The following is a 24,367-nucleotide window of genomic DNA, read 5'->3' as shown; positions in this document are numbered from 1 at the left end:
TCTAGGGAGTAATATAATGTGTAGCCACACACCATCCCTGCCTTTAGCACCTTCAAAAGTCACTTGGATCATCTCATAAAACCAGTGAAGGGGGTGAGGGACATCCTAAATATGCAAAACATCAGTCAGGGACTTCGTAATTGTTTTGTTCCAGAACCTCCAGAGCTTCTATTTTTAAAACAATAGCCATCTTTCTAGAATTCTTTTGTTTGTTAGACCATCTTTCCTTCTGATCTTTTTCTAAACCTGAACTATGCTTGTGTGGAGAAAGAGTGGATGATCACTTTTGTAACGATTGGAATAACGCCACCTGCTGGATACTAACTGTAGAAGAGTTCTGCCCATGAAGCGAAGGTCTTTGAGGGCAAGACCAGGAGTCTTTGGTATCAGGAAGTGACGCGGACTAGTGGGAGGAGGAAGGAGGAGACGGAGGCTCTCTTCCTTTTGGACTCTGGCGGAGAGCGGAGCTAGAAATGTGCTCTCCCTTTAATAGATAGGAATCTAGGCCTTTCTTTCTGTTAAGGGCTAAAATTCTAGCTAAACTGTCTAAACTATTTAATGAGTGGTCGCCAATAAATTATAAGCTTTAGCAAGAATTAGGCTTTTAAGCATTTATTAAGGAGAATAAGAATTTGGTAAAGAAAAAGAAAGGCCTAGATTCCTATCTATTAAAGGGAGAGCACATTTCTAGCTCCGCTCTCCGCCAGAGTCCAAAAGGAAGAGAGCCTCCGTCTCCTCCTTCCTCCTCCCACTAGTCCGCGTCACTTCCTGATACCAAAGACTCCTGGTCTTGCCCTCAAAGACCTTCGCTTCATGGGCAGAACTCTTCTACAGTTAGTATCCAGCAGGTGGCGTTATTCCAATCGTTACACTTTAAATCAGTCAGCAAACATTGATTAAGTGCTGCTCTCTACCAGGCACTGTGTTAAGCTCTCAGGCTACAGAGAAAATAAAAGCAATCCCTGACTCTAAGGAACTTCCATTTGGGTGAGAAGACAACACAAAGGTGGCCAGAAAGCATAGTGAGTAAATCACTGGACTTGGATGATATGCAAGCAGAGCCTTAAAGAAAAGCATAGCTTGGCCACAAAGGCACTAGAATTTTCCAGAAGAAATGAAGCAAGAGTTTAAAATGATATAAATGAAATGAGTGCTAGAGAAAATCACTCGGAAAGAAATGACACATTTGAAGGACAGACTTTGAAAGTGAATTAACAGTACAAGAAGTACAAAACTTTACCTTAGTATTAAACTTTCTGAAAATTAGAATGGACTAAGCAGAATTTAATGGTTCCATGAGAAAATAAGAAATATTAAGATAAAGTCAGAAGACTGAAAAAATAGAAGAGAAGGTAGACAACAAGCATTTAATAATGTAATATAATGAATATATTATGTGAATACTATCAAAAACAACTGACATACAAACAGATCAAGGAGAGGTAATGTAAGATTTACTGAACTGTGATAAACTTGACCAAAAAGGAAAAGCCTGGATATCATGGTTTAAGAAATGATGAGGGGGCAGCTAGGTAGATAAAGCACCAGCCCTGGATTCAGAAGGACCCAAGTTCAAATCCGGCCTTGACACTTACTACCTATGTGACCCTGGGCAAGTCATTTAACCCTCATTGCCCCACCAAAAAAAAAAAAGAAAAGAAATGATGAGAGAAAACTGTCCAGACTTTGTAGAATCTGAGGACAAGGGAAAATGGAAAGAATCCATCAGGCATTTTGAGAAAGCAGTCCTACATTTGAGAACACAGTTCTGTTTTGGATATGTTGAGATGCCTACAGGCAGCTGGGAATGCTGGCCTGGAGCTCAGGAGGAAGACTAGAGCCAAAGAAACCTGTTAATCCTCAGCATAAAGATGATAACGGAATCCCTGTGTCTCTGATTAGGTCAAGTGAGAGATTAGAACAAGAAAAGAAAAGAGGACCAGAGTAGAGCCTTTGGGGAGGGCACCTGTAGTTAGTGGGTGTAACTTGAAGGTCCAGCAAAGGAGACTTGTAAGGAGCAGAAGGTTGGAGGAGAGTGAAGAGAGAACGGAGTTAGGAAAACTTAAAAGAGAAGCAAGTGGTGGTCAGCAGTGTCAGATGCTACTGAGAGGTCAAGAAAGGTTAAGGTTCGAGAGAAGACCTTTATTTAAGAGGTGATTGGTAACTTTAAAAAAAATTTTTTTCCAATTACATATAAAAACAACTTTTAACACTTGTTTTTTTAAAATTTTGAGTTTGAACTCAAGGTCCTCCTGACTCCAGGGCTGGTGCTCTGTAGCCAAAGTTACAGTCAAAGGCTTGTTTTGTTCCCAATTTACTTTACTCTCTTAACACCACTAGCAGACCACAGCTGTGACTTAGTAAATAAATTTCAGGGAATTTTCAAGAAAGGTTAAACTAATTTCCTGGAGCAAGTGCTAGAGGTATGGTTTGAACCAAAGTCTTCCTGAGTTTAAGTCCAGTGCCATTCACGATGCCTCACTCTCCCATAAGCAGCTAACGGCCCAATGAGTGGCATAGGAAATAAGTGCTTTGAGTGTGAGGAGGAAAGAGATAGAAACATTTAAACCTGGTATAATATCTCTGCTCCCTAGGCTAATGAGTCTGTGTGTGTGTATGTGTGAGTGTGTGCCCACGTGCACACATGCTTGCACACACACCCCCTCCCCCACACAGGATCCCCACTTTCCTCTTTCCCTGCTGTGAAGCTGACATTTTGACCAAAGGATCTAAAATGTTCTTTCCTGCTTTGTACTGCCCGGCACCATGGGGATCAAGGCTCCATATGCTAGAACCTCCCAGGGTGTGCAGAGTACAGTGCTGTGGACTGGGCAGGATGGGCTTTCCCTAAAGATGGAGTAACCTTTCAATATCTGACTTCACTAAAAATCTACCGTTGGATTATAAACTATTAATTCATCGTACTATTAGTTTTTAATGACATACTTTGTTACACTGTCAAATTTTTAGAATGAAGCTTCAGCAGCAGATGATTGCTAATGAGAACGTTGAAAAAGAAAAAGCTGAAAATGCTGATTTGAAACAGGTAAGAGCCTATAGAGTGTTGGTTAACATTTTAATTGCTTGTTTAGAGAACTGATTCAGTCAGACAGTCTCAACTAAGTCATTAAACATTTATTAAGTACCTACTATGTGTCAGGCATTACACAGAGGCTGTGGAAACAAAAAGAGGCAGAAGACAGTCTCTACCCTCAAGGACATTGAGCCCCTTTATTTAGATTTTATACTTCAGCATTGTAAAAAAAATCCCATCACTGGAGTTGCTAATATGTCAGTGACTTAGATTTTTAAAGTTTCAGGAAGTTTTGGAAGTTGCTGTTGCCCTCTGGTATTTTCTTAAGATACTTATCTGCTTGGATCTCCTTCATGATTCTTACTTATTATAATCAAATACTGTCTTGTTCCAAACCAGAGCCCCAGATTGTATAGAATCTTAAGTCACTGTAGGTGAATTGCAGGTACCTTGAGTTTAGTTTTTTAATTTAATTTTATTATTTCTTACAGTATCCTCAAGAGATAAGGCAATAATACAGTATTTTCAGAAATGTTGATTTTATCATTAAAAACATTGAGACAGAAAACAAGAGATTTGCATGAGGTCATACAGTGCTTTAAAGCAAAAGGGAAGGAGCATCTCCTCACAGAGCCCTGCTTGTGTACACTTGGCCATGTTGCATTTGGAGTCATAACTTAGTGGTTACAGAGGAGTTATCTGGTACTGGTCACTTTGAGACCTATCAGCCTGCGGCTTGTGAGTGTTTTAAAAACTGCCTATTCATTTAGCTGTCATGCAGATTGATATTTGCTAAAATTCTAGGACAGAGGAGAGAGCAGAGACCATTTTGAGTATTCCATGGACACTTGTTTGCTGAACATGCACACACCTGCGTTATTTGGTTTTTGTTACATATTACGAGGGCCAAAATTTGATATACAGAGCGTATTAGGGTGACTCGCCTTAATATTGGGGTCCCGGAAATATGAGGAACCAGGGATAGTAAAGTTTCCATAAGACGAGTAACATCAGCCCAAGTGGGTTGATAAGTATTAAATATAGTCCTTAACTGTGAAATTACAGTGTTTGGATTTTGATCAAATCTAGGGATGATTGTTTTCCATGCGCTCAAGTCATTTGGGCTAAAGGGACTGTATTTTCTAACCCGTATTAGTGCTCCCTTTTTGGTATGTTCTATCGCTTCCTGCAGGGGGGGCAGTTTCTGCCAATCTGATTCTAAACTTGGATCATATTCAGCAGAGGGAGCTGTCTTAGCGTCTCTTTTGACACGTGACACTTTCCCCCACAGTATAACAATGATAATAGTGAAAATGAAATTCATAGTCGTTTGAACTATGAATATGGTATTAAAATGTATTTCAACTGCAGGCATGAACTTTCTACTAATATTAAATGTGTTTTCTGTAAAATTCACCTGGAAAAATATGCAGTGTCCCTGGACTAGCCTCCCACAGCGATTTGTAAACAGTCCCACATTATTTTCCCAAATTTTACAACAGGATCTAGCCTCCATTACCTTTAAAGGCTCCACATTAGTACAATATGTTGATGACTTACTTTTGGCCTCCCCTAATGCTGAAATTTGTCAGGAAGGGGGGAGAAGAGTGAGGGAAGGGAGGGAACTTCTGGGAGGCGTGCATGCGCAAGGAGTTGGCGGTCTTTCAGTTGGTCTTTGAGTGTGGTGGCGTTTGGGGGACCTATGGGAGCACGTGTTTTGTGCTCTGTTTCAGCAACTACTGAGTAACTACAGACTGACTGGGTTGGTGAGTTTAAGCCTAAGTTCCATAGGCTAAGCTTAGAGCTAAGACTATCCCTCTGTATTTCTTCTTCCTTATTTCCCTAATTGGTTTCACCTTTGTGGTCTAATTAATTCCCAAGCAATAAAACCTGATCCTTTATCAACTAAAGCTCAGGGACTCCTTTTCTTATTGACCTGGGAGGCATGTATAAAAGGGGAAGTTCAAAGGGGGAGATTAATGCTCTGTATATCCAATTTTGGCCCTCACAATATACAAATAAAAGTCTGTAGTAGTACCCTCCAAAAATTTTTTGATTGTATACCCATCAAAAAAAAAATCAAGCATTCCCCTAATATATGTATATCTGTTTATAAATTGAGAGCTGCTAGGTAAGCTCAGTGTATAGAGCTTTTTGAATCCAGGCCCTAGAGTCAGGAAAACCTGAATTCAGATCCAGCCTTAGACATTAGCTGGGTCACCCTGAACAAGCTGTTTGCCTCCGTTTCCTCCACTCTAAAATGAGCTGGAGAAGGAATGGCAAACCACTCCAGGATCTTTTCCAAGAAAACCCCAAATGGGGGTCACAGAGTTGGACATGACTGAAGTGACTAAACATTTATAAATTCTACACATGTGTGTATACATTTGTATTTATACATACATTAACACATACTGCTGTAGCTATAGAGAGGCAATGGGTATAGGGGACAGAGAAGTAGTTGTGAAGGGAAGGAAGATTGGCCTTCAAATCTTGCCTCCAGCATGTACAGGCTTTGTAACTGGGCAAGTCACCACCTCACTGCTTACACAATTCTCCAGGACTATAAGTTGCAGAGAAGGTACCTCCCTAATTGCATTGGTGGAGGGAATTTCCTTACTTGGAAGCTCCCTATAGCAATAAAATTACAGTTATAATCCCTATACCTATCCTACTACTGTACTAAGTAGATTTTTATATATATATATACATACTGTGAGATTCAAAATTGGATATATGAGCATTAAACTCCCCTTTTTAACTTTTCCCATATATATATATATATATATATATATATATATATATATATATCTCCCAGACCACTAAAAAAAAGAAGCTTCTGAGCTTTAATCTGTGAGGGATTAGTTTTTATTGCTTGGGAATTAATTAGACAACAAAAGGTGATACCAATTAGAGAAATAGGGAAGTAGAAATACAAATGAATAATCTTGGATCTAAACTTAGTCTATTTTCCTTAATAAAACTCACCGAATCCCAAACTGCCTGCCAGGCCAAGAACCGGCACACCCAGAGCCGAACACCAACCGCATGCGCCGCCACAGCTAAGTTTAAAAGCCAGAGAGAGTGAACTTCCATTCCTCCCTCAGTTTTAAGCGGGCGTCCCGGAAGTTTGTTGCGGTCTCCTCCCCAAAAGGGAGGTCCTTCAAAAGCTGCTTCAGTAGCATGCCCTCGACTCTCAAATGATTCAGCTAAAACGTCCATTTTTTACCACAATACTAATATTGATATAATGCAGATTATAAGATATGCACAAAAATAGAAATTTTAACAAGGTGAGATAAAGATGCATTTTAAAAACATTTAAATTATTATTTACCAATGATACAAAAATCATTTTTCCTCACTAAAAATATAATATTTTTGTTAATAGTAATATAATGTAATATAATTGAATATGCTCCATGATTTTGGAAGAAGCCATACATACCCTAGGAGATCGGGCGAACTTAGGAATAATCATTGTCAAGTTAGTTTGAGCAATATAGGTAGCCAAGTAGGTAATTTCTTTTGGTGCTTTATTAAATGGTAGACAGTATGGCTTCTAGCAGCAGTCTCGGGAATCCTGTTTCCCCGTAGATAGAATATTGAGTTCAATTGACCTTTGATGAGGGCTCTGCAGTGTGCAGTCTCGATGCACTCCTCTTTATGGAGTTCTGGGTGCTCAACGTCATCCCTGACTTCCCTGTTTGTGTCTCTGAGTGTGAGGACCTGAGTTGGTCCACAGGAAGCCGGGCGGGGAATCCTGTACTGTATGGCTATTCAGGGCAGGTTAGGGCCAGGTTGGAAGGGTGTTAATGCCCACCAGTGGTCTCTGTTGGATCCCAGGATCAGCAGGAAGCTGTTGGAGTTGATAGAAGAGGGGCAGGTGTGTTTTCAAATTTGTACTTCAGGATGGTCACTTTGGCAGCTTCATAGGAGATGAGGTGAAGAAGAGAGACAGTTCAAATAGGGAAGAGGCTATTGAGAAGGAGCTGGATTGTCTTGAGATGTCCAGGTGAATCTGTTACCCATTACTTGTTCTCTGAATGGTTTTCTGTTTACCTGAACTCAGGGCCTGATATTTCCAGGAGACAAGGGGGTAATTTTGCTACAAGAACATGGTGATGGTTAAATTTGTTTTCTTTTCCCAACCGTCCCACTTTACTGTGAGGAAGATGGAGGAGAAAGACTTAGCAGGCTGGGCGCTAGGCAGATACTGGCCACGTGCACTGCTACTGGCCACTGCAGTCTGTGGCTCAAGCCTCTGAAGGCACCTTTAGGGGCCACTTTGGGTGGGGGGAGGGAGTGGCCTCTGGGTTCTTTCAGTTTTACATCTTTAATATTTTTGTTTAATAACCATCTGTTTTTCTTCCCCCTTGCTTTGTCTTTTAAAGCAAATCAGTGGTTTGCAGATCCAGGTGACCTCCCTCACACAGTCAGAGACTGAGTTGGTGGATTCTAACCGAATGCTGAAGGAGGTGGTGGAGAGGCTGAAACAGGAATGCCGCAATGCGCGGACTCAAGCAGAAAAGGCTCAACTAGAGGCTGAACAGTAAGCTCAGCTAGAAGCTTCCTTAAGGACAATGCACAGCAAGCACACTTCCCAACAGTCCTGGCATCTGTTGTGCACACATAGAAGTGTGTGCGTGTACGTATACACGTACAATATATATGTGCGTTTTATGTGTACACATAAAATGCTTCTGTGCATTTGCATATAGCCATAAAAATGGGGGGAGGATGAAGGAGAACGTGACTGGGCTTCACTGCTCCCAGCAGCTCTCCAGCTGCAGGGGGATAGCATGTTTCAACTTGAATCCTTGGGAATTGTGATTGGTCATTGTGTCAGGCAGAGCTCAAAAGTGGATTCCAGCTTGTTAGTGTACAAATTATTCTCTTGGTTCTGCTCATTTTTCCAAATACTTTCTTTAGTAAAAAAGGCATGAAGTACTTGGCCGTGGTGGGCACCAGAAAGCATTACCCAAAATGAAATTGATTCTATGGTAGCAGATAGGAAACACCTGGTGGCCAGTGTAGACGTAATTTCCAGGTCATCTGTGTAAGTTCCTACCATGAACCTGTGCAAGACAGATCAGAATCAGTGCCTGATGAGAAGCTGTGGAGCACAGCTGAGGCAGCTCCCACCTGACCAATCCCAGCAAGCTGTTGGTTCTGAAAAATGAGCAGCCAAACTGATGGTAGAGAAGTAGCCTAAAAGATGTTCTCAGATAATTAAATACACGATGAGAAAAGGGAGTTGGCTGTCTAGGGATTCGATGTGATGACCAATGGAGAGCCACTCTTCTCTGTTGTTGGGTGGGCTCCCTGCAAAAGATTTCTAGGCAGACATGGACAAGAGAAGGCAGTCTATACCCTTGGAGGGAAATCATAGAGTCTTCAGAGAAGGTTAGAACTCATCCAAGCTAGGCCTCCCCACCCTGTTGAATAAGAAATGGGGGTCCAGAGAGGGATGATCTCTGATCACTTTCACAGACCCGTTTTCAGTCCTTGGGCACCTTTATTGAGGGACAGATGTGCTGACAAATGTGGGAGAAGTGCCCAGTCATTGCATTGTGTGGTGGAAGTCAGGACAGTCAGGGACATGGATGTGCATTATTTCATTTGGGGCAGATGCCATAGCTACTGTTCACCCCTTTGTACAGAACATGATTTGGGCAGCGTCGAGCACCCTGAGGAGAACAGGCCACATTGCCTTCAGGGCAGAGCTCGCTTAAGTATTCCAAGCTTGCCAGGAAAGCAGAGGCCCATGTTTTTAATCCTGGCCTCCTGTAGTTGTTGCTCTGTGCCCATGAGTTAGGGAGTACAGCTGTCCCTGGAGGTGTGAAAAGAAGCATCAGCCAGAGGGCAGTGGGGAGGTGCACAAAGGGCGCATGTGTACGTGTGTTCGCTTGTGCATCTGTTTGCATGCGCAGGAAGCAATTTAGAGCCCTTAAGGGGGCACACACTGAACAAGAGCAAGAGGAAAAGATGTCATTCAGAGGCTATTTGATGAGAAGAGAAGGGGCCTGGTCATGTGGTGAGGGGGAGGGAGCCCAGTGGACAAGAAGGCCGCTGGCAGCCTCATGAGGTCAGACATGGGTAGCCAAGGACCTCCTCTTGTGAGCTTGTGGGAGATTGAGAGCAAGGGCTCCAAGGGAGGGGCACGTAGGGAGGGGCAGTATCAGTGGAGAGAACTTAGGATGTCAGTACTGTCACAGAGCTAAAAAGAATCAGGATTTGAACTCAAGGCTTCCTGACTGCCAGGTTTGTTACTCTCCCATAATACCCCTCTGCCTCCTCCCTGGCCTAGGAATCAGGAGGCCTGGGCAGCTCTGTTCATTTCTCAGGGCCTGCATTTGCTGAATCGTCAAAAAGCATTCTGCACTCCATGCCTCCCGACAGCCCCCTCCAACTTGCAGGATCTGTGTTTCTGTGGTGAAACTTAGTAGTGAGTTGACTGTTAAGTATCAAAGTAATCTTATGTTATTTATTTATTTAGGAATTATTTTAAAAATTATTTTCTTCTGAATTTATTTTTGACAGTGCATTGGAAGAGAAGCGGGTAGAATGGTTGGAAGAGAAGCATAAACTTCATGAACGTATGACAGAAAAAGAAGAGAAATATAGCCAAGCCAAAGAAAAATTGCAGCGAGCTGCACTTGCTCAAAAAAAGGTAAGGCAATGGCTTATTACTGGTATTGGTAATTTTGTTGTTGTTCAATTGTGTCTTACTCACGATGACCCCATTGGGGGTTTTCTTGGCAACAATCCTGGAGCTCTTTGCCATTTCCTTCTCCAGCTCATTTTACAGATGAGGAAACTGAGGCAGACAGGGTTAAGTGACTTGCCCAGGGTCACACAGTTCGTAAGTGTCTGAGGCCAGATTTGACCTCAGGAAGATGTGTCTTCCTGACTCCAGAGCCTGCACTCTATCCACTGTGCCACCTAGTTGCTCATTATCAGTAATGCTAATTATAATAATAGCAATGATAGTGGTTTTCCCTGCTTTAAGATTTGTAGAGTTCTTAAGGAACTTTGAGAACACAGAGCGCAGTAGAGAGATGCATGGTGGGTATGAGCAGGCTGGAGCATGTACCCAGTGAGGAAGTGTGAGAACAAGAGGGAAAGTATGAATCAGACATGGTTGTTCAGAAGATAGGCGTCTACCTACCCCTCCCTTCTTTCATGTCAGCGGTGTGATGGGCTCTCAGTGGCAAAGGCAGCTTCGGGGAGCAGTGTTGGGACGTGGCTATGTCAGATTCCTACCACCATTAACAGACCGATGCTCCCTGTTTGTGTGAGAGAAGCCAATGAAACATTTGTCAAAATCTCATAGGCAGAGCTAGAGTGGGCCTTAGAGATCACCTGTATCCACTTCTTTCATTTCGCAGTAAGGATACCAAGGCCCCAGGGAACCCAGCCAATTCACGGTAGAACTGGGACTAGGCCTGGCTCCCGATTTTTCTCTACTCCCTAAGAAGGCAGTTCAGTAGGTTACTCTGCATTGGGGAGCGTGGGACACACTGTAGAATCAGCTTCCTATTTGTGAATTGTTCTTGAGTTAGGAACCACCTATATATTGTGGGTAAACATCATTCATTGGGGACACTGGACAGCTGGCATTTCTATCTCACTCTGGCACTTTCTGACCCCTTTTCTCCTGCAGTAACAAAGTTATAGCAGTGAAATAATGAGTAAAGGTCATTTCTCACCTGAAGCTTGTCTATGCTTTCCTCACGTCTTCCTGCTCTCGATGGTACTATTTGTGTCTGGATTTTCCATGTTCCAGGATGACTTCATCACACAACTTCCTTTTACTGGTTTAAGCCCTAGAATGTGGGAAGGACCAAATTCTTGGCTTTGATATAAAGAGACCTGCCTTTTACTTTTCTTGAGGAAGCTTTCATTTAAAGCACCTTAGATAGAAACTTCTTCAGTTGGTTTCAGTTGGTTTTGAGTTGTATGATTCTGGGGCCAAATGGACATAGTGACTGCCAGTCATTTTAACATCTGGGGCCTCACTTTCCTCATCTGTTAATGGCTTTGGAGTAGTTCAGTAGTCTGCAGGGTTTTTTAATCATACCACCCCTGTCAATAACATTTTCAAACATGAAAAATATGTGTAACTTACTTAAGAATGAGAAAGATAAAATATTTTGAAAATATTTTATTTATTAATGGCACAAAAAAACATTTTTGCTCTCACTCAAGTAATGGTATTTTTAGGGAGAGCAATGTGATTGAAGATGTTTCATTCTATTTTGAAGATCTTGGTAAACACTTTGTGTTCTTGCAATTCAAGCATCTGCTTCTAAGTTTAGCTTATCTTGCTTGATAACTTGGTTTTAATGATTGTCAGCTGAAAAAGATACCTCACAAGCTTGCATACATCTGAATGAAAGAAGTGTATCATTGGCTCTGCTTACTAAATCACCACACTCATTTTTTAGCCCCATGCTCCAGTAATTCAAGTTATTGTTGAATCTCAGCTAGTAAATTTCCATCTTCCCTGATGTCAATCACTTGTTCTTATAAACAAGCTCTATGAAAGATTCTGTATTTTCTGATAAATGGACCCAAAACCCACTAGGACCCTTCGGAAGTTGTTTAAACAGATCAAATCATTCTTTTCCCAAGGTTTTAAAAGTTTGCAGTGATGACCTTTTAGAGGTGATACACATTATTTTCAGCAGCCCAGACAGTAAGCTTCCAGAAGGGGAGGCTGTCGATAATGTCAGATGCTAGAGAGGCCAAGAAAGATGGAGGTAGAGGAGAGGGTTACAGATTGGGCAGTTGAGAGAGAGCTGCTTCAGTGGAGGGTACGAGGCAAGAGAATGTGGAGACTAAGAGGGGTGGGTTTGGAGGGAAAAAATGTCAGGAAATAGACAGGAGATTGTAGCTCAGTGCTGCAGATGAAAGGTGGTGAGGCAGAGCTCTTAGTCACCAGCCACTTCCCTTGAGGGCAGAGCCCATCATCCTGTCAGATACCACTGATGCCAACCATGAGGTGACCGGGAGGGCAGGGAAGAGGAACTTTCACAGTGGCACCACGAGGGCTCTGGAGGGTGTGCAGGTACCCAGATCTGGAGAGGTGTGGAGTCAGAGGGTGTTGTACACTATACTGTAATGATTGGAATGACGCCACCTACTAGAGACTTGCTGTGGGAAAGCTCCACCATGAGGAAAATGCCTCAGAGGCATTGTGGCTTTTCCTTGGCGTCAGGAAATGACGTTTGCTCATGGGTGCTGTCTATCAAGGCTACCAGCCAATCAACTTGAGGAGCCTCCTATGGTCTGGGAGGAGACAGGAAGGAGGAAAGGGAGCCTGCGCAGAGAGCGCGGGGCTTTTTGGCTTCCTGACTTGATGGTGGTGGTGGCAGAGGACTTCACAGGAAATTTGAGGAAAGATAGGAATGCCAGGCTGTTAGAATTCTGTTCTCAATCTTTTTCTATTTTCCAATAAACCCTTAAAAACCTAAACTCGTTTTATCAGTGATTTTTAGTCAGTTTCCCCCAAACTGGGGGAACAGATTAGAATCCACATTTAGAATCTTAAATTACACAGTTCAGTCTTTCTAATACAGGATTCCATTGCCTTCAGCAATGTTTCCCTTGCATCTTTCAACATATCAAAATGCTTAGGGTTATTGGGGTCCCAGTCAGGGTCTTGAATAGGCCACCCAATATCAACCTTTCCCGTGGCTTCCAGGCTGTTTGCTGCAGCTACTATATCTGCTCTTTCTCCTGGGGACAATATTATTTCCATAAGGTCAGTAACATCATTCCAAGTGGGCTGATATGCTCTAAAAATTGCTCTAAACTGCCTGATAACTGCTGTGGGATCTTCATCAAATTTAGGAGTGCTTTGTCCCCATAAAGCCAAATCCTTGGGTGTAAAAGGTGTGTATTGTCTGAGCTTACGTATAGTACCTTTTTGACCATGGGCGAGGATCTCTTGAAGGGGAAAAATTTTTACTTTCTCTGTCTCCTCTACAGGGGAATCATTTCTTTCTTTCTTTATTTGTTTGTTTGGCATGGAGGAAGTGGAGGGTGAGGGAATAAGAGTTGGGTCATTTGGAATTTCAGTCTGAACTGCCTTGGATTGAGTTGTATTATTGGGCATTTCGGTTTGGGAGGCCATGTCTTTCTGCCAGTTTATTGTTTCAGTTTGGGTGGCAGACTCAGATGTAAACTGGGGCCTGGATTTTCTTCATTTTATATTTTTAGTATGATAATTTTCGCTTGCTCTGGCCCAGATTTTCCAATAACGTAAATGTTCAGGTGGACATCTACTTAGGGTTCTTTGCAAATGCCTCAATGTTTGGGGATCAAATGACCCATATTTGGGCCATTCTTCCTGTAATTCCTCATGCCACATAAAACACAGTCTGATAAGCTCTCCTCTGGTCATGGTTGTATTTAGTCTAAGTTTTCCCTCATTCCAATCCATAAGTAGCTTTCCTAATGGGGAATCCCAGGGAATCATCTTTATTCTAACATTATCTAGGGCATGCCAAATTCTCCATACCACACCACAAAGCCCCACAAAACCACAAAGAGTAATAAAAATATATTCAAATTCAAGCTGGCCAACATCTCTGATTAGTGAAGGTAAAGCTAGAAAAGGGGTACTTAGGATGTTTAAAAGATCCATTTGAAATTTAAAATAGCCTATACTCGGTAGTTCTTTCCAATTTTAGGGGACAAGGGAGGGGAAATCTTACCCAATCAGAAGATCAGAAGATGAACGTTCGGTTTTCCTCTTCGTGGTCAGCCAAACTGTGTAATTTAAGATTCTAAATGTGGATTCTAATCTGTTCCCCCAGTTTGGGGGAAACTGACTAAAAATCACTGATAAAACGAGTTTAGGTTTTTAAGGGTTTATTGGAAAATAGAAAGAAAAAGATTGAGAACAGAATTCTAACAGCCTGGCATTCCTATCTTTCCTCAAATTTCCTGTGAAGTCCTCTGCCACCACCACCATCAAGTCAGGAAGCCAAAAAGCCCCGCGCTCTCTGCGCAGGCTCCCTTTCCTCCTTCCTGTCTCCTCCCAGACCATAGGAGGCTCCTCAAGTTGATTGGCTGGTAGCCTTGATAGACAGCACCCATGAGCAAACGTCATTTCCTGACGCCAAGGAAAAGCCACAATGCCTCTGAGGCATTTTCCTCATGGTGGAGCTTTCCCACAGCAAGTCTCTAGTAGGTGGCGTCATTCCAATCATTACAATACCATGAAGCAGAGGGCAGGCTGGAGAACTGAGCCCGTTGCCTCGAGAAGGGCCATGTAGTCAGACAGTTGATGCCTAGTTTAAAAATGCTCTGGTCTATATTTTTAACTCTAGCTTTGTCTCTAAAAAAGTACTCTGCTCCCCCAGAAGCAACTGCAGTAGACCAGAAAAAACATTGGATTTGAAGGAATGGGAGTTGGTTTCAAATCCCTCCTCTTTTGCTTTGTAGAGGGGCCAGTAACTACTTCTCTAGGTCTCCATTTCCAAGCACGTCCCCAGCATGGAGTAATGTTCCTTCTCCCTGTGTCTCGGTGTTGCCTTTTTGTCAACGTTACCGTGTGTTGTGGGGACCTTTTGGTTGCTCTGAGTCCTTGCATCTCGAGAACCCAGCAGAGAGCCTGCCTACAGAGAGCTCCTTTCAAATGGGTGGTGTTGGTGATTACTTAATATGCCAGTAGCCATCATTTTTTAAAAAATGAGAACACGTGGAGTGCGCTGAGACACTATTCTAGATAGGTCCTAAAAGAACGGATGCCTTGTTTAGTAATTCCATTTTTCAAAAATGCGCAGAAGACTTGGAAGCTGCAGTTAGTAGAAATGAACAATCTAATATTTATAATAGTCTTTCTCCACTTAGATACACTTTTACAAAACAGGTAATTATTTGCAGTGTAGCAATAATTATTCCTTTATTTAAAGAAATTACCTAGTTAGCCCTTTCATTAAAATGAGATTTTTTTCTCATGTAATTTTAAATAAGGTTACATGAAGAAAATTTAATTTTCAGAAATATTTTTCTTAATAAAGTGAGGTATGTATGGCTGTTAAATTACCTTGCATTTTTAATAATTAATTCAGCCCTTTGAAAAGATGTTTTAGTTTTGACTTCGGCCGCATAGCAGTTTATAAATTTTTGGAAAATGCTTTTATAACAAGGTACCAGTTGTGGGCAGACTTAGGCTCCATCAGCTTCAGTAATGCAAGTGATTTTGGCCCCAAGATCTTCAAGTATTTGCTGGCCAATTAAAACTTCCTCCTTTGGGTGCAGGGTTGGGATGGTTCTCCAAGACCTTTTAGAGGGCCAGGACTTGGAGGCCCACCCTCCCATGTTCAGAGAGCTTTGGGCTGAGAAAAGTCACAGGTTGTGATCTCTAAGGGAGGGGAGGCACTGTGCAAAACACAATTAGTCACATCCCACTCTTGCATTTTTTTTAGATTATTTGTAGTTTTTGTTAGTGATACCAGTTTTTCTGATTTAGCATCGATGATGTTTGTCAGGTCAGTTGAGAATGAAAAGGAAATGTGTGGTTGATACCTTTGTTAGCTCAATAAAATCTTGTCTTTAAAAGCATTTAAAGGAGGTGACTAAAGGCATTGTGGGACTTTGGGGGAGGGGCAGAGAAATGTATTTAATATGACATTTTAACTAAGCAGAAGATTGTGAATTCCCATATGTGCATTAAACAGACACCTCTTTATATTTGTAGAGAAAATCCCTCTATGAAAACAAATTGAAGAAACTTCAAGAAAAAGTAGAACTTCTGGAAGCAAAAAATGAGGAACTGGAAACTGAAAATCAGGTTTTAAATAGGTAACAAAATCATTCCCTTGGTTCTTTGGAAGCTCGGATTATATGGTTAACCTTTGGCTTCTTTTAAGATCCTTTACCCATAAGCCTCCTTGGTGTGCAGTGGCCGGGGTTCTGGAAACCACAGCAGCAGTCAGTGGTCTGGGGGGCTGGGCTACCACAGGTTTTTTCTAAGAAGCAAAGCCCTACAAACAACAGCCTGTGGTTTGTTAGCCAGGGACTAGGCTTGGGGCCCTTGGGGCAAGGTTGCTGGGTCTTGCATTTGATCTCCCAGCTTCACCCTTAGCCCCAGGAGAACTGGTGTCAGCAGCATTCACTCTGAAGAGCCGAGGGGCTTCTCATCAAATTGTCCTGAAACCAGCGTGAAGTATTCATTTTCAGTGTGGCTCAGACAAGGTAATTGTGTTTAAGGGTGTGCAGTGGTGTTCTAGGGAGTAGGTACCACCAAAATGTTCATAACATCACATTCCTTCCCTAAAAGAACATGTAAGCTCTTGGCTGTGCTCCATATCCACTTCGCTACTAGATAGCAGTAGCAGAGAGACAAAAAGGGGGTGTATTTTGGGATCTGATGTTTCTCTAATATCAAAATGATAGCAGGCTATGAAAACCCAACAAGTGAGCTCCCTTCCTCCTCTCTCCATCCCCCACCTCTTCCTTGGTAACTGGTCCCTGCTAAAATTGAATAGCACCACTTGGGCAAAAGACCAGCCTAAGCTGAGCATTTCACATCTTTTCTGAGTTATAGGAGGTAGTAATTTGTTATTTTGGCTCAAGAAGACTTTTCAGAGTTTTAGGTGGCTATGGAATTATTTTAAACTACACTTAATCAAATGACTGATAAATATCTGATGCCTCAGCTGCTGTAAAGGTAGGTTGGGGTTTGAAGGCCACCTATGGCGGCAGAGCCTAACAGCAAAAACGATCAGCCACTAAGTAATAAATTTGGGGAGTTGGTATCACAGGGGATGCTATAGCATATACTATACTGAGGCAATAAAATTGGGGATCTTGGAAAAACTCCCTCCAGATCAGTGATCTACAGTCTAGAGTGAGGCGGTAAACACTTTATCCAGAAAGAGCAGGCCTGAGAACCCTCTCCCATTCAGTGTGCTGAATAGCACACGTATGTCAGGGGAACTGTATTGTTAAGGGCTAAAATTCTAGCTAGTCTGTCTAAAATATCTAATGAGTGGTCGCCAATAAATTATAAGCTTTAGCAAGAGTTAGACTTTTAAGCGTTTATTAAGGAGAATAAGAATTTGGTAAAGAGAGAGAGAAAGGCCTAGATTCCTATCTATTAAAGGGAGAGCGCATTTCTAGCTCCGCTCTCCACCAGAGTCCAAAGGAAAGAGCGCCAGTCTCTTCCTTCCTCCTCCCACTCGCCCGCGTCACTTCCTGACGCCAAAGAAAAGACTCCTGGTCTTGCCCTCAAAGAGCTTCGCTTCATGGGTGGAACTCTTCTACATTAAGTCTCCAGCAGGTGGTGTCATTCCAATCGTTACAGTTATGACTCTTCTCTTTTAAAGACAAAATGTGCCATATGAAGACTATACTAAGCTCCAGAAACGACTGAAGGATATACAAAGAAGACATAATGAATTTCGAACTTTAATCTTGGTTCCCAACATGCCCCCAGCAACATCATTCAATTCCGTTAGTTTCTTGCCTTCTGGTGTGGAAACATCTTTCCCACCCCACCTTCCGGTAAGAATGCTCTCAGATCTTTTCTTTTATAGGGGGAAAATAATTAGATTCAATCTTCTACAGTTACATTGGTGTGTGTGTGGGCGCATACATATTTGTTGTACGTATTGTGTATAGTTGACCAGAACACTTGAAAAATTCACAAACTCCCTTTACGCCCCCAAATTTAATCTCCTCCCCTCCTAAACTATTTAGTAGGACAATTTAAACAAGTAGTGGAGTATACCGATTGGAGTCTTGCCTGCTTACCTTCTGGGGAGTGAAGTGCCCCCAAAACTAGTAGCAGAAAGACACTTAGCAAAAGTGATATTATGAGACCAGCACTGGCCAGAAGCTCTCAGAGTTTTCAAAGCTAGAAATAAGTTGCATTTTGTAACATAAGTTGTGAACACTGGGAATTCAAAGCGCCAAACTTCAGTTGGTTTCAGTGTTTCGTTTATACATTACTACACAAAATAAGGCCCTGTATGAATACAGATGTGATATGGAAGTGCATTCTTATTTCCTAATTAGCTCCCTGCTGAAATTTACAGCTTGAGAAGATGAGACTTTCTCAGGGTTACAGTGGGAGGCAAGAGAGGAGCCAGGACTAGCTGATAATTCAACCCCTGTAGGGCAGATGTGCCCTTCTCTTACTGGCAGACTGGGCAAAGGAATAAGGTATCGTGGACTGTGGCTGAGGCAAGCAGGGCTGTTAACTCTCTCCTCTGGTGTGCTTCTCCCCTGGTTTTAAGGAAGAGGAACATCAAAGAGAACTGTCTCTTCTTCGAAAAAGATTGGAAGAACTAGAAACCACTCAGAGGAAGCAGCTGGAAGAGCTTGGGCCTCCTGGGGAATGAGGCTACAGTGCCAGGCAGTCCAATCAGTGACTCAGTAAAGATGGAAATTGACACATTTGTGGCATTTTAGAGGCTTCATTCCCATTTGCCAAAAGAACCAGATGCCTGTAATTGGAAAAAGTACCGACTATGTACCGTGTTCCTTAAGTGTATGCTAAAGACAAGCTGCATTAAAGAATCTTTTTCAGAAATTTGTTAGGATGTTTGCTTATAGTCCTTTGAGAAGTGTGTGTATACACACACACACACACACACACACACAGGAGTTGTGATATGGGAATCAATGTTTACAATTATTTCCTTAATTTTACTCTTTATTGAGTAAACTCTGGCATTCTTTCTGAAACCTGATTCCCTGTTGCATTCCATCTTGGAGATAGCCACTAAGAAGGCCTGATAAAAAATGTTCAGTTGTAATCAAAATCTGGATATTTTTTAAGGGCACTTCATTGTCAGCACTATAGGAAAGAAACTCTTGATCTCTTGAAATGTATGTTCATTATGAATGTCTGCTTTTTTCAGAAGCACATAATTTATTTTGAAAGTTTAATAAATATTTTTCTATCGGTATGCATCGCCTCATTTTTAATTTGATGCTGATGGTAGAGCAGATTGGCAGTGGCCTAATGGATGGAGAGCAGGACGACCAGCATGCTGAAGGGCCCTGAATCTGTGACTGAGGGGGATCAGAACAGCTGGGCATGTTTATCCTGGAGAAGATTGGGGACATGTCCACTCCCCTCCTTTTACAGATGAGGAAACGGGGTGGGGGAAGGGGCAGAAAGGGCAAATCCCTTTGCTCCCCTGGGGAGCAGGGCACCTAGGAGTGCTGAGCTGAGCTGACCTGGGACACTCTGTACACCACCTTCTTCCCATGCTGGTAAAAGAACGAACCACCAACGCATAGCTCATTCGTGCAAAAAAAGTTGTAGAACTGTCCCTTTCTTGGCCATTTATACACATTATGTTTCTGAAAATAGTAATCAGGTTCCCACCTCCTTCTTACCCCTGCTAATATGTGTGCATTTTACTGTTTGCAAAGCACTTACCGTGCACATTATCTTATTTAATCTTCGAGGCAGCCTTGTGAGTGAGGTAACCCAGTTAGTCCCTCATACCATATGTGAACACCAAGACCCATCAAGGTGAATTCACTCTTCCTCAAGGTCACTTAGCCAGCCAACTGGCAGAACCAGAATTTGGACTTAGGTGTTCCCAATTCCATCTCAAAGAATTCTTTTCACTCCATACCATTTTGTCTCTTATCCAGCCATGGCTTTTTATGGATCGTTAGGGGAAATCTGGAATAATTTCATTCCAACTAAAGAAATCTCAACTCTACAAAACAAAATGGAATATTAGTTATCTAGAAGTCTTCCTAAAAGTGCCACCTTAAATATGAGTTGCTGTGATTATTTGAGAGAGAGTAAATCGCAAAGTCCAAGAATGTTTTCAGGCAGGGGCTCACTTAGCAAGAATAAACTTCTTTACCATTCAGTACATCTGTCCACAGCAAAAGTGTGTCTCCTAAGAATATTTCCAAACAATTCCTTCAAAAATTAAAAAGACACGATGGAAGTAAGTCTAAGTGGCAACTGAATAGCCTTTGATACATCAAAGTGTTTATTTTGGATATACACATTTAAAACATTCATCTCCAAGAACAGCTTCAATCATGTATACAAGAAATAGATTTTACATCCTAATACTGAAAAAGTAACCGAATTAATCATAAAATGCTGCTGCAGACACTAGTGTTAGGAAAAAAAAAAGCTTATAAATAAAATGATCTTCACCCCAAATCAGAAAATAAAGTTAACAATAGAAATCGTTTGACAGTTGTTTCTCTGGCTGCTGTTTAATACGGACTCGGTTACTGATTGTCTTCAGCACGTCTGCTCGGCCTATTCACTGCCTTGGGCTAGTGTGCTCCAGAATGCTGCTTTAGATCATGCTTTCCATGGGAGAATCAACGAGCACTCTACAAACATCAGTGAGTCTTCATACCACCTCTGTGAGGTAGCTTAGAAAGATTTTCCAGAAATTGAGGCACAAAGAGGTAAACAATTTGCCCAAAGTTCCCACCAGCAAAGTCACCGGAAGAGCTAACTGGTAACCCAACCCTTGCAATACTTGTGTGCCAAAGGGTTTGAGGGGAGGGGGAACCCTAAAGTATTATTCAGCAAATACTATGATAAAGCCACAGCTGATCATCTGAGTTCTCACCCTTTTCATAGTTGTCCTTCTATACCCTAAAGAAGGGACATCTTTTGGGAAGCGGTCTCTTCTACCACTGATTGCCATACCTGCTCTTTCACTCAAAAACTCGGCCGTGTTTCTTTCAAAATGGTAGCAGCTTTATTTTGGGACCCATCCTCTCACCTTTTACACCTACAGGGGAGACTTTTTGGTAGTATCTTTGAGGTGTGTCCACAGGACAGGCAATGGTCAAAAGCTATGGGAATCGGGAAAAGTGCCTATTTAGGGCATTTACTATTCTCCTTGCTCTTTGTTTGGGTGTTTGATCCTTCTCATTCCACCAAATACAGAGTGGGAGGAGAGAGACACTTGCATTCATCTAAGATAAAATGCAGATTTTAAACCTGATGTCATTACAGTGTTGGCAAGTGCTTCTAAAAGGGGCGTGGGATCATTGACTTGTAGGGAAATTTCATAGGCTGGAACTGGGAATTCTGAACCTCAGCCAAGAGGGTGAGGGTGAGGTGCCACAAGAGAGGCTGACACTGATGACAATTTATTCTGCTATACTATAAGGGAAACACAGTGGTATTGAACTTGGTCGTGAGCAGCAAAAATCCAGGATACAAAACCAGCAATAAAAGATTACAGTATCACTAGAAAGGGATCTGAACGAAGGCATGAATGAAAATGGGTATTTTTTTTTTTGGACTTTTTCCTTTGAGGAATACTTTTTAAAAATACATAATAAGACAAAGATACCAAGCTGTATACTAATACCGTTCAGGCCTCGGGCCTTTATATAGATATAATACTCCAGTGTGTACAGCAATTTCATGTCATGTAATGTAAAACGTATCATCATCTTACCACACACTTACAGGTGTTAATACCCATTGATTTCACCTGAGACCTAAAGCAAAGAGGATGTGAAGAACTGATAGTTTAGACATGGCGGGATGGACGCATGAGGCGCTCTACCAAGGAGAGCTCTGATCGAATTCTCGTGCCGAGTTTGTGCACAGAAATGATAAACGTCAATGTGGAGGGTTTTTTAAAAAAAACAACACATGGAAGTTATCGGCAAACACGTTCACCATCAAGTACATTTGGTGCTTTTGAATAAAAACAAGTATGCAACACAAGGCAGGAACACAGCGCCGTGGCAAATGGCTACTGCATCCAGACAAACCAAAGCACTTGCTTTAGGCCAGTGGTGAAATCCAGGTGAGTTTGATGAAATGCAGTTGGTGACTACTGAAAAACACGAGCCCTTTCAACAATGTTGCCACACTGTTAAGTTTTTGGTTTAAAAAACACACACACAAATGCTAAGTGTACACACCACCACATTTTGCAGTCACCTTTTCCAAGAACTACTGGGGACGAGCGCCGACACTGCGGGTCCTCAGGGTTGCCCCAATAACCCGCCACCCACGCCTCATCGTGGACGGGAGATCCCACCACATTTCACATTTTGCGTTTGGCATCGGCAGCATCCTTCTACTATTGGATTTCAGTGTCATCACAAGTGCTACATAGCTGTAGTTTTGAGACAAAACCACTTGAATCATTGTGCTTAAGTGGAAACTGTAGTTACAATAATACTGACACTTGCTTACTGGCCCTGTATTCTCTGTAAACGAGGAGGCTGTTTACAACCACCACGACATCTATATTTACATAAGGGTCTCCACGATATTTACAACAGGCACAATGGCTGGTCAGCTTCTCTAAAAGTTGTGCATGTGCCTTGGTCTCCTACGAAAGACTTGCTGTTCAAAGTGGAATCTATGTGCAAACTTTTTTTCTTAAAAAGGCGCCAACATAGCTCGAGCCACCATTTTGTTCCAAGCTGTCGGAAGAATTTCACCATCTTAAGCCAGGCCACAGCGTGATGTTCACACCCACTTGCATTTCTTCTTCTCCTCAAATAGGACTTTTATGTGTAAGAGCTGCTTCTGGGCATCTTCTAACCCTCGTTCTCTTTCTAGTTTATTTAGAATCTGTTGACAATTAGAACAGTTATTTTGGATATTGCGGCTTTAAGCACTACAGCTCCCTCCTTTGTGCATTCCCAATGCCATGAGTGGGTAAAGAAAACAAAAATCTCTATGGAACAGATGCCAACGTTTGCCTCGGTCATTTACATACTCATTCTGCAAGTTGTTTTTTCTAAGTCATTATCACAGGATCAACAACACTCCTGCTGGAAATAGCAGCTCCCATGAAATACCGTTTATTTACTTACAGATAGGAGGCCAGCCTCTCCCTGACCAGGTTATATGCATTATTATCATAGCCATTCCAAGCACCACAAGCAACCGAGGCAGCCAACATGCAGGAAGCTGTTTCACCTCCATCCAATGCAGCAGGCCAGGGGGTAGAGGGGGAGGGGAGGGGATAGGAATTAAGGGGTGTTGAGAGGGAGGGTCAGGCACCCTGATCAGAGAGTAATAGGATCCCGCCCCACCCCCTTCCCCACTTCTACCCTAGTCACCCCTGCCCCTTGAAAACAAGGATGCTGAATCATTTTGAAGGAACTCATCACCTCTACCCTACCTTATTGCTTCACTTGGGTCTTCAAAGTAGAAAATGGAAAGGGTGAGCTATTCTCACCACTGACATGGATAGCCTGGCCCAGCATGACTGAGTGGGGGGAATGAGGGAAGGGGGGGATTAACATATATTTGGAGACTGTGTATTCCATGAATGCTTCTGCATGAATTCCAAAAGAAAAACCCAGATCAAGGGGAATTAATTAATGGTGGAGAATGGCTTTACTGAAATAATCTTTCCCTTTGTGTGGAAAAAGAAATGGACATAATTTCATCTAGATAATCACCGAGTACCAAACCTAGGCAATACAACCACCTATTACTAAAGCGGATTACAGGGTTAGTGCTAATTTATGATTAAGCACAAGCCAGCCCCATTTAATATCAAGTCACATTAAATGGGAAAAGTTGACTTTTGTAAAGTGCTTGCCACAGTGCCTGGCAGACAGTAGGTACTTAATATATATATGCTTGGTCTCTTTCGCCCCCCCCCTCCCCCTTTTGAAGTTAAGTTTGAATCTGTGTGACTGGCAGGCCAGATCCACTTTATGCCCAGGGAGCAGGGGTCAGGATTGGGAGAATTAGAGCCAAATTCTGGCTTGGTGCCAGGATCCACCCAACTCATGACTGTCCAAAGGTCAGCTCAGATCAGTAATATGGCCCAATCCGAATCCCGTAACATCCTTAGGTAGAATAGAGAAATAATTGTTACAATTTTAAACTTACCTCATCAAAATATTTTACGATGTATTTGTAGATTTCTGTCAAGGCCACTTCTTCATTAAATTCATTTTCATGTTTCTTAAAGGGATATTAAACAAAGGGTTGAGAGTCAAAAAAAAAAAAGAATAAAAAAAGGAATTCAACAAATATCAGCCTGCTTTGGCTTTCTAGTCATACCTTAGATTCCTGAGTTAAAAATTCTTCCATTTCCAAAGACGACAATGGAGGCAAATCCCTGATTGCTTTATAATAAGCTTTCACTTCCTCTTTGTAGTTGGGAATATCCTTGGCATAAAGAAGTTTATTAGTTGGTGCCTCCTTTAAAACAAAACAAAAGAAAAGCGTAAAGAGTAATGTCCGGTTTGAAATAGCATGCGTTTATTCCAAGTTGCCCACGATTCTTAGTACCTAGTCAACTGTGGCCAGCACACGGGTGGCATTTAACAAATACTGTTGACTGTATGTCTGATTGACATCACTATGTGACTCAT

At 42.1% G+C, this 24,367-nt stretch overlaps 2 protein-coding genes across 9 annotated transcripts in view; one reads left to right on the top strand and one right to left on the bottom strand.

Moving 5' to 3' along the window:
• Positions 1-18,918, top strand: part of CEP83 (centrosomal protein 83) — a 110,959-nt gene extending 92,041 nt beyond the window's left edge. For 2 of the 7 annotated variants that reach the window (XM_043965184.1, XM_043965183.1), the window contains 6 exons: positions 2,971-3,046; positions 7,429-7,586; positions 9,578-9,707; positions 15,750-15,853; positions 17,380-17,557; positions 18,292-18,918. In XM_043965184.1, the coding sequence (XP_043821119.1) occupies positions 2,971-3,046; positions 7,429-7,586; positions 9,578-9,707; positions 15,750-15,853; positions 17,380-17,557; positions 18,292-18,396 (751 nt within the window). In that variant the 3' untranslated portion in view covers positions 18,397-18,918. Of the gene's footprint in view, positions 1-2,970; positions 3,047-7,428; positions 7,683-9,577; positions 9,708-15,747; positions 15,854-17,379; positions 17,558-18,291 lie in introns of those variants that run through there. The other 5 variants (XR_006353154.1, XR_006353156.1, XR_006353155.1 and 2 more) reach the window with 5 other exon arrangements.
• Positions 18,919-19,996: 1,078 nt separating this feature from the next.
• Positions 19,997-24,367, bottom strand: part of PLXNC1 (plexin C1) — a 234,047-nt gene continuing 229,676 nt past the window's right edge. The window contains exons 29-32 of one of the 2 annotated variants that reach the window (XM_043968236.1): positions 24,054-24,194; positions 23,880-23,954; positions 23,158-23,244; positions 19,997-22,601 (exon numbers count right to left, since the gene is read on the bottom strand). In XM_043968236.1, the coding sequence (XP_043824171.1) occupies positions 23,179-23,244; positions 23,880-23,954; positions 24,054-24,194 (282 nt within the window). In that variant the 3' untranslated portion in view covers positions 19,997-22,601; positions 23,158-23,178. The remainder of the gene's footprint in view (positions 22,602-23,157; positions 23,245-23,879; positions 23,955-24,053; positions 24,195-24,367) is intronic. The other variant, XM_043968235.1, reaches the window with a different exon arrangement.

Source organism: Dromiciops gliroides, chromosome 5, assembly GCF_019393635.1.
Source record: "Dromiciops gliroides isolate mDroGli1 chromosome 5, mDroGli1.pri, whole genome shotgun sequence".
Taxonomy (NCBI): Eukaryota; Metazoa; Chordata; class Mammalia; order Microbiotheria; family Microbiotheriidae; genus Dromiciops; species Dromiciops gliroides.
This window is presented reverse-complemented; position numbering and strand designations above follow the sequence as displayed.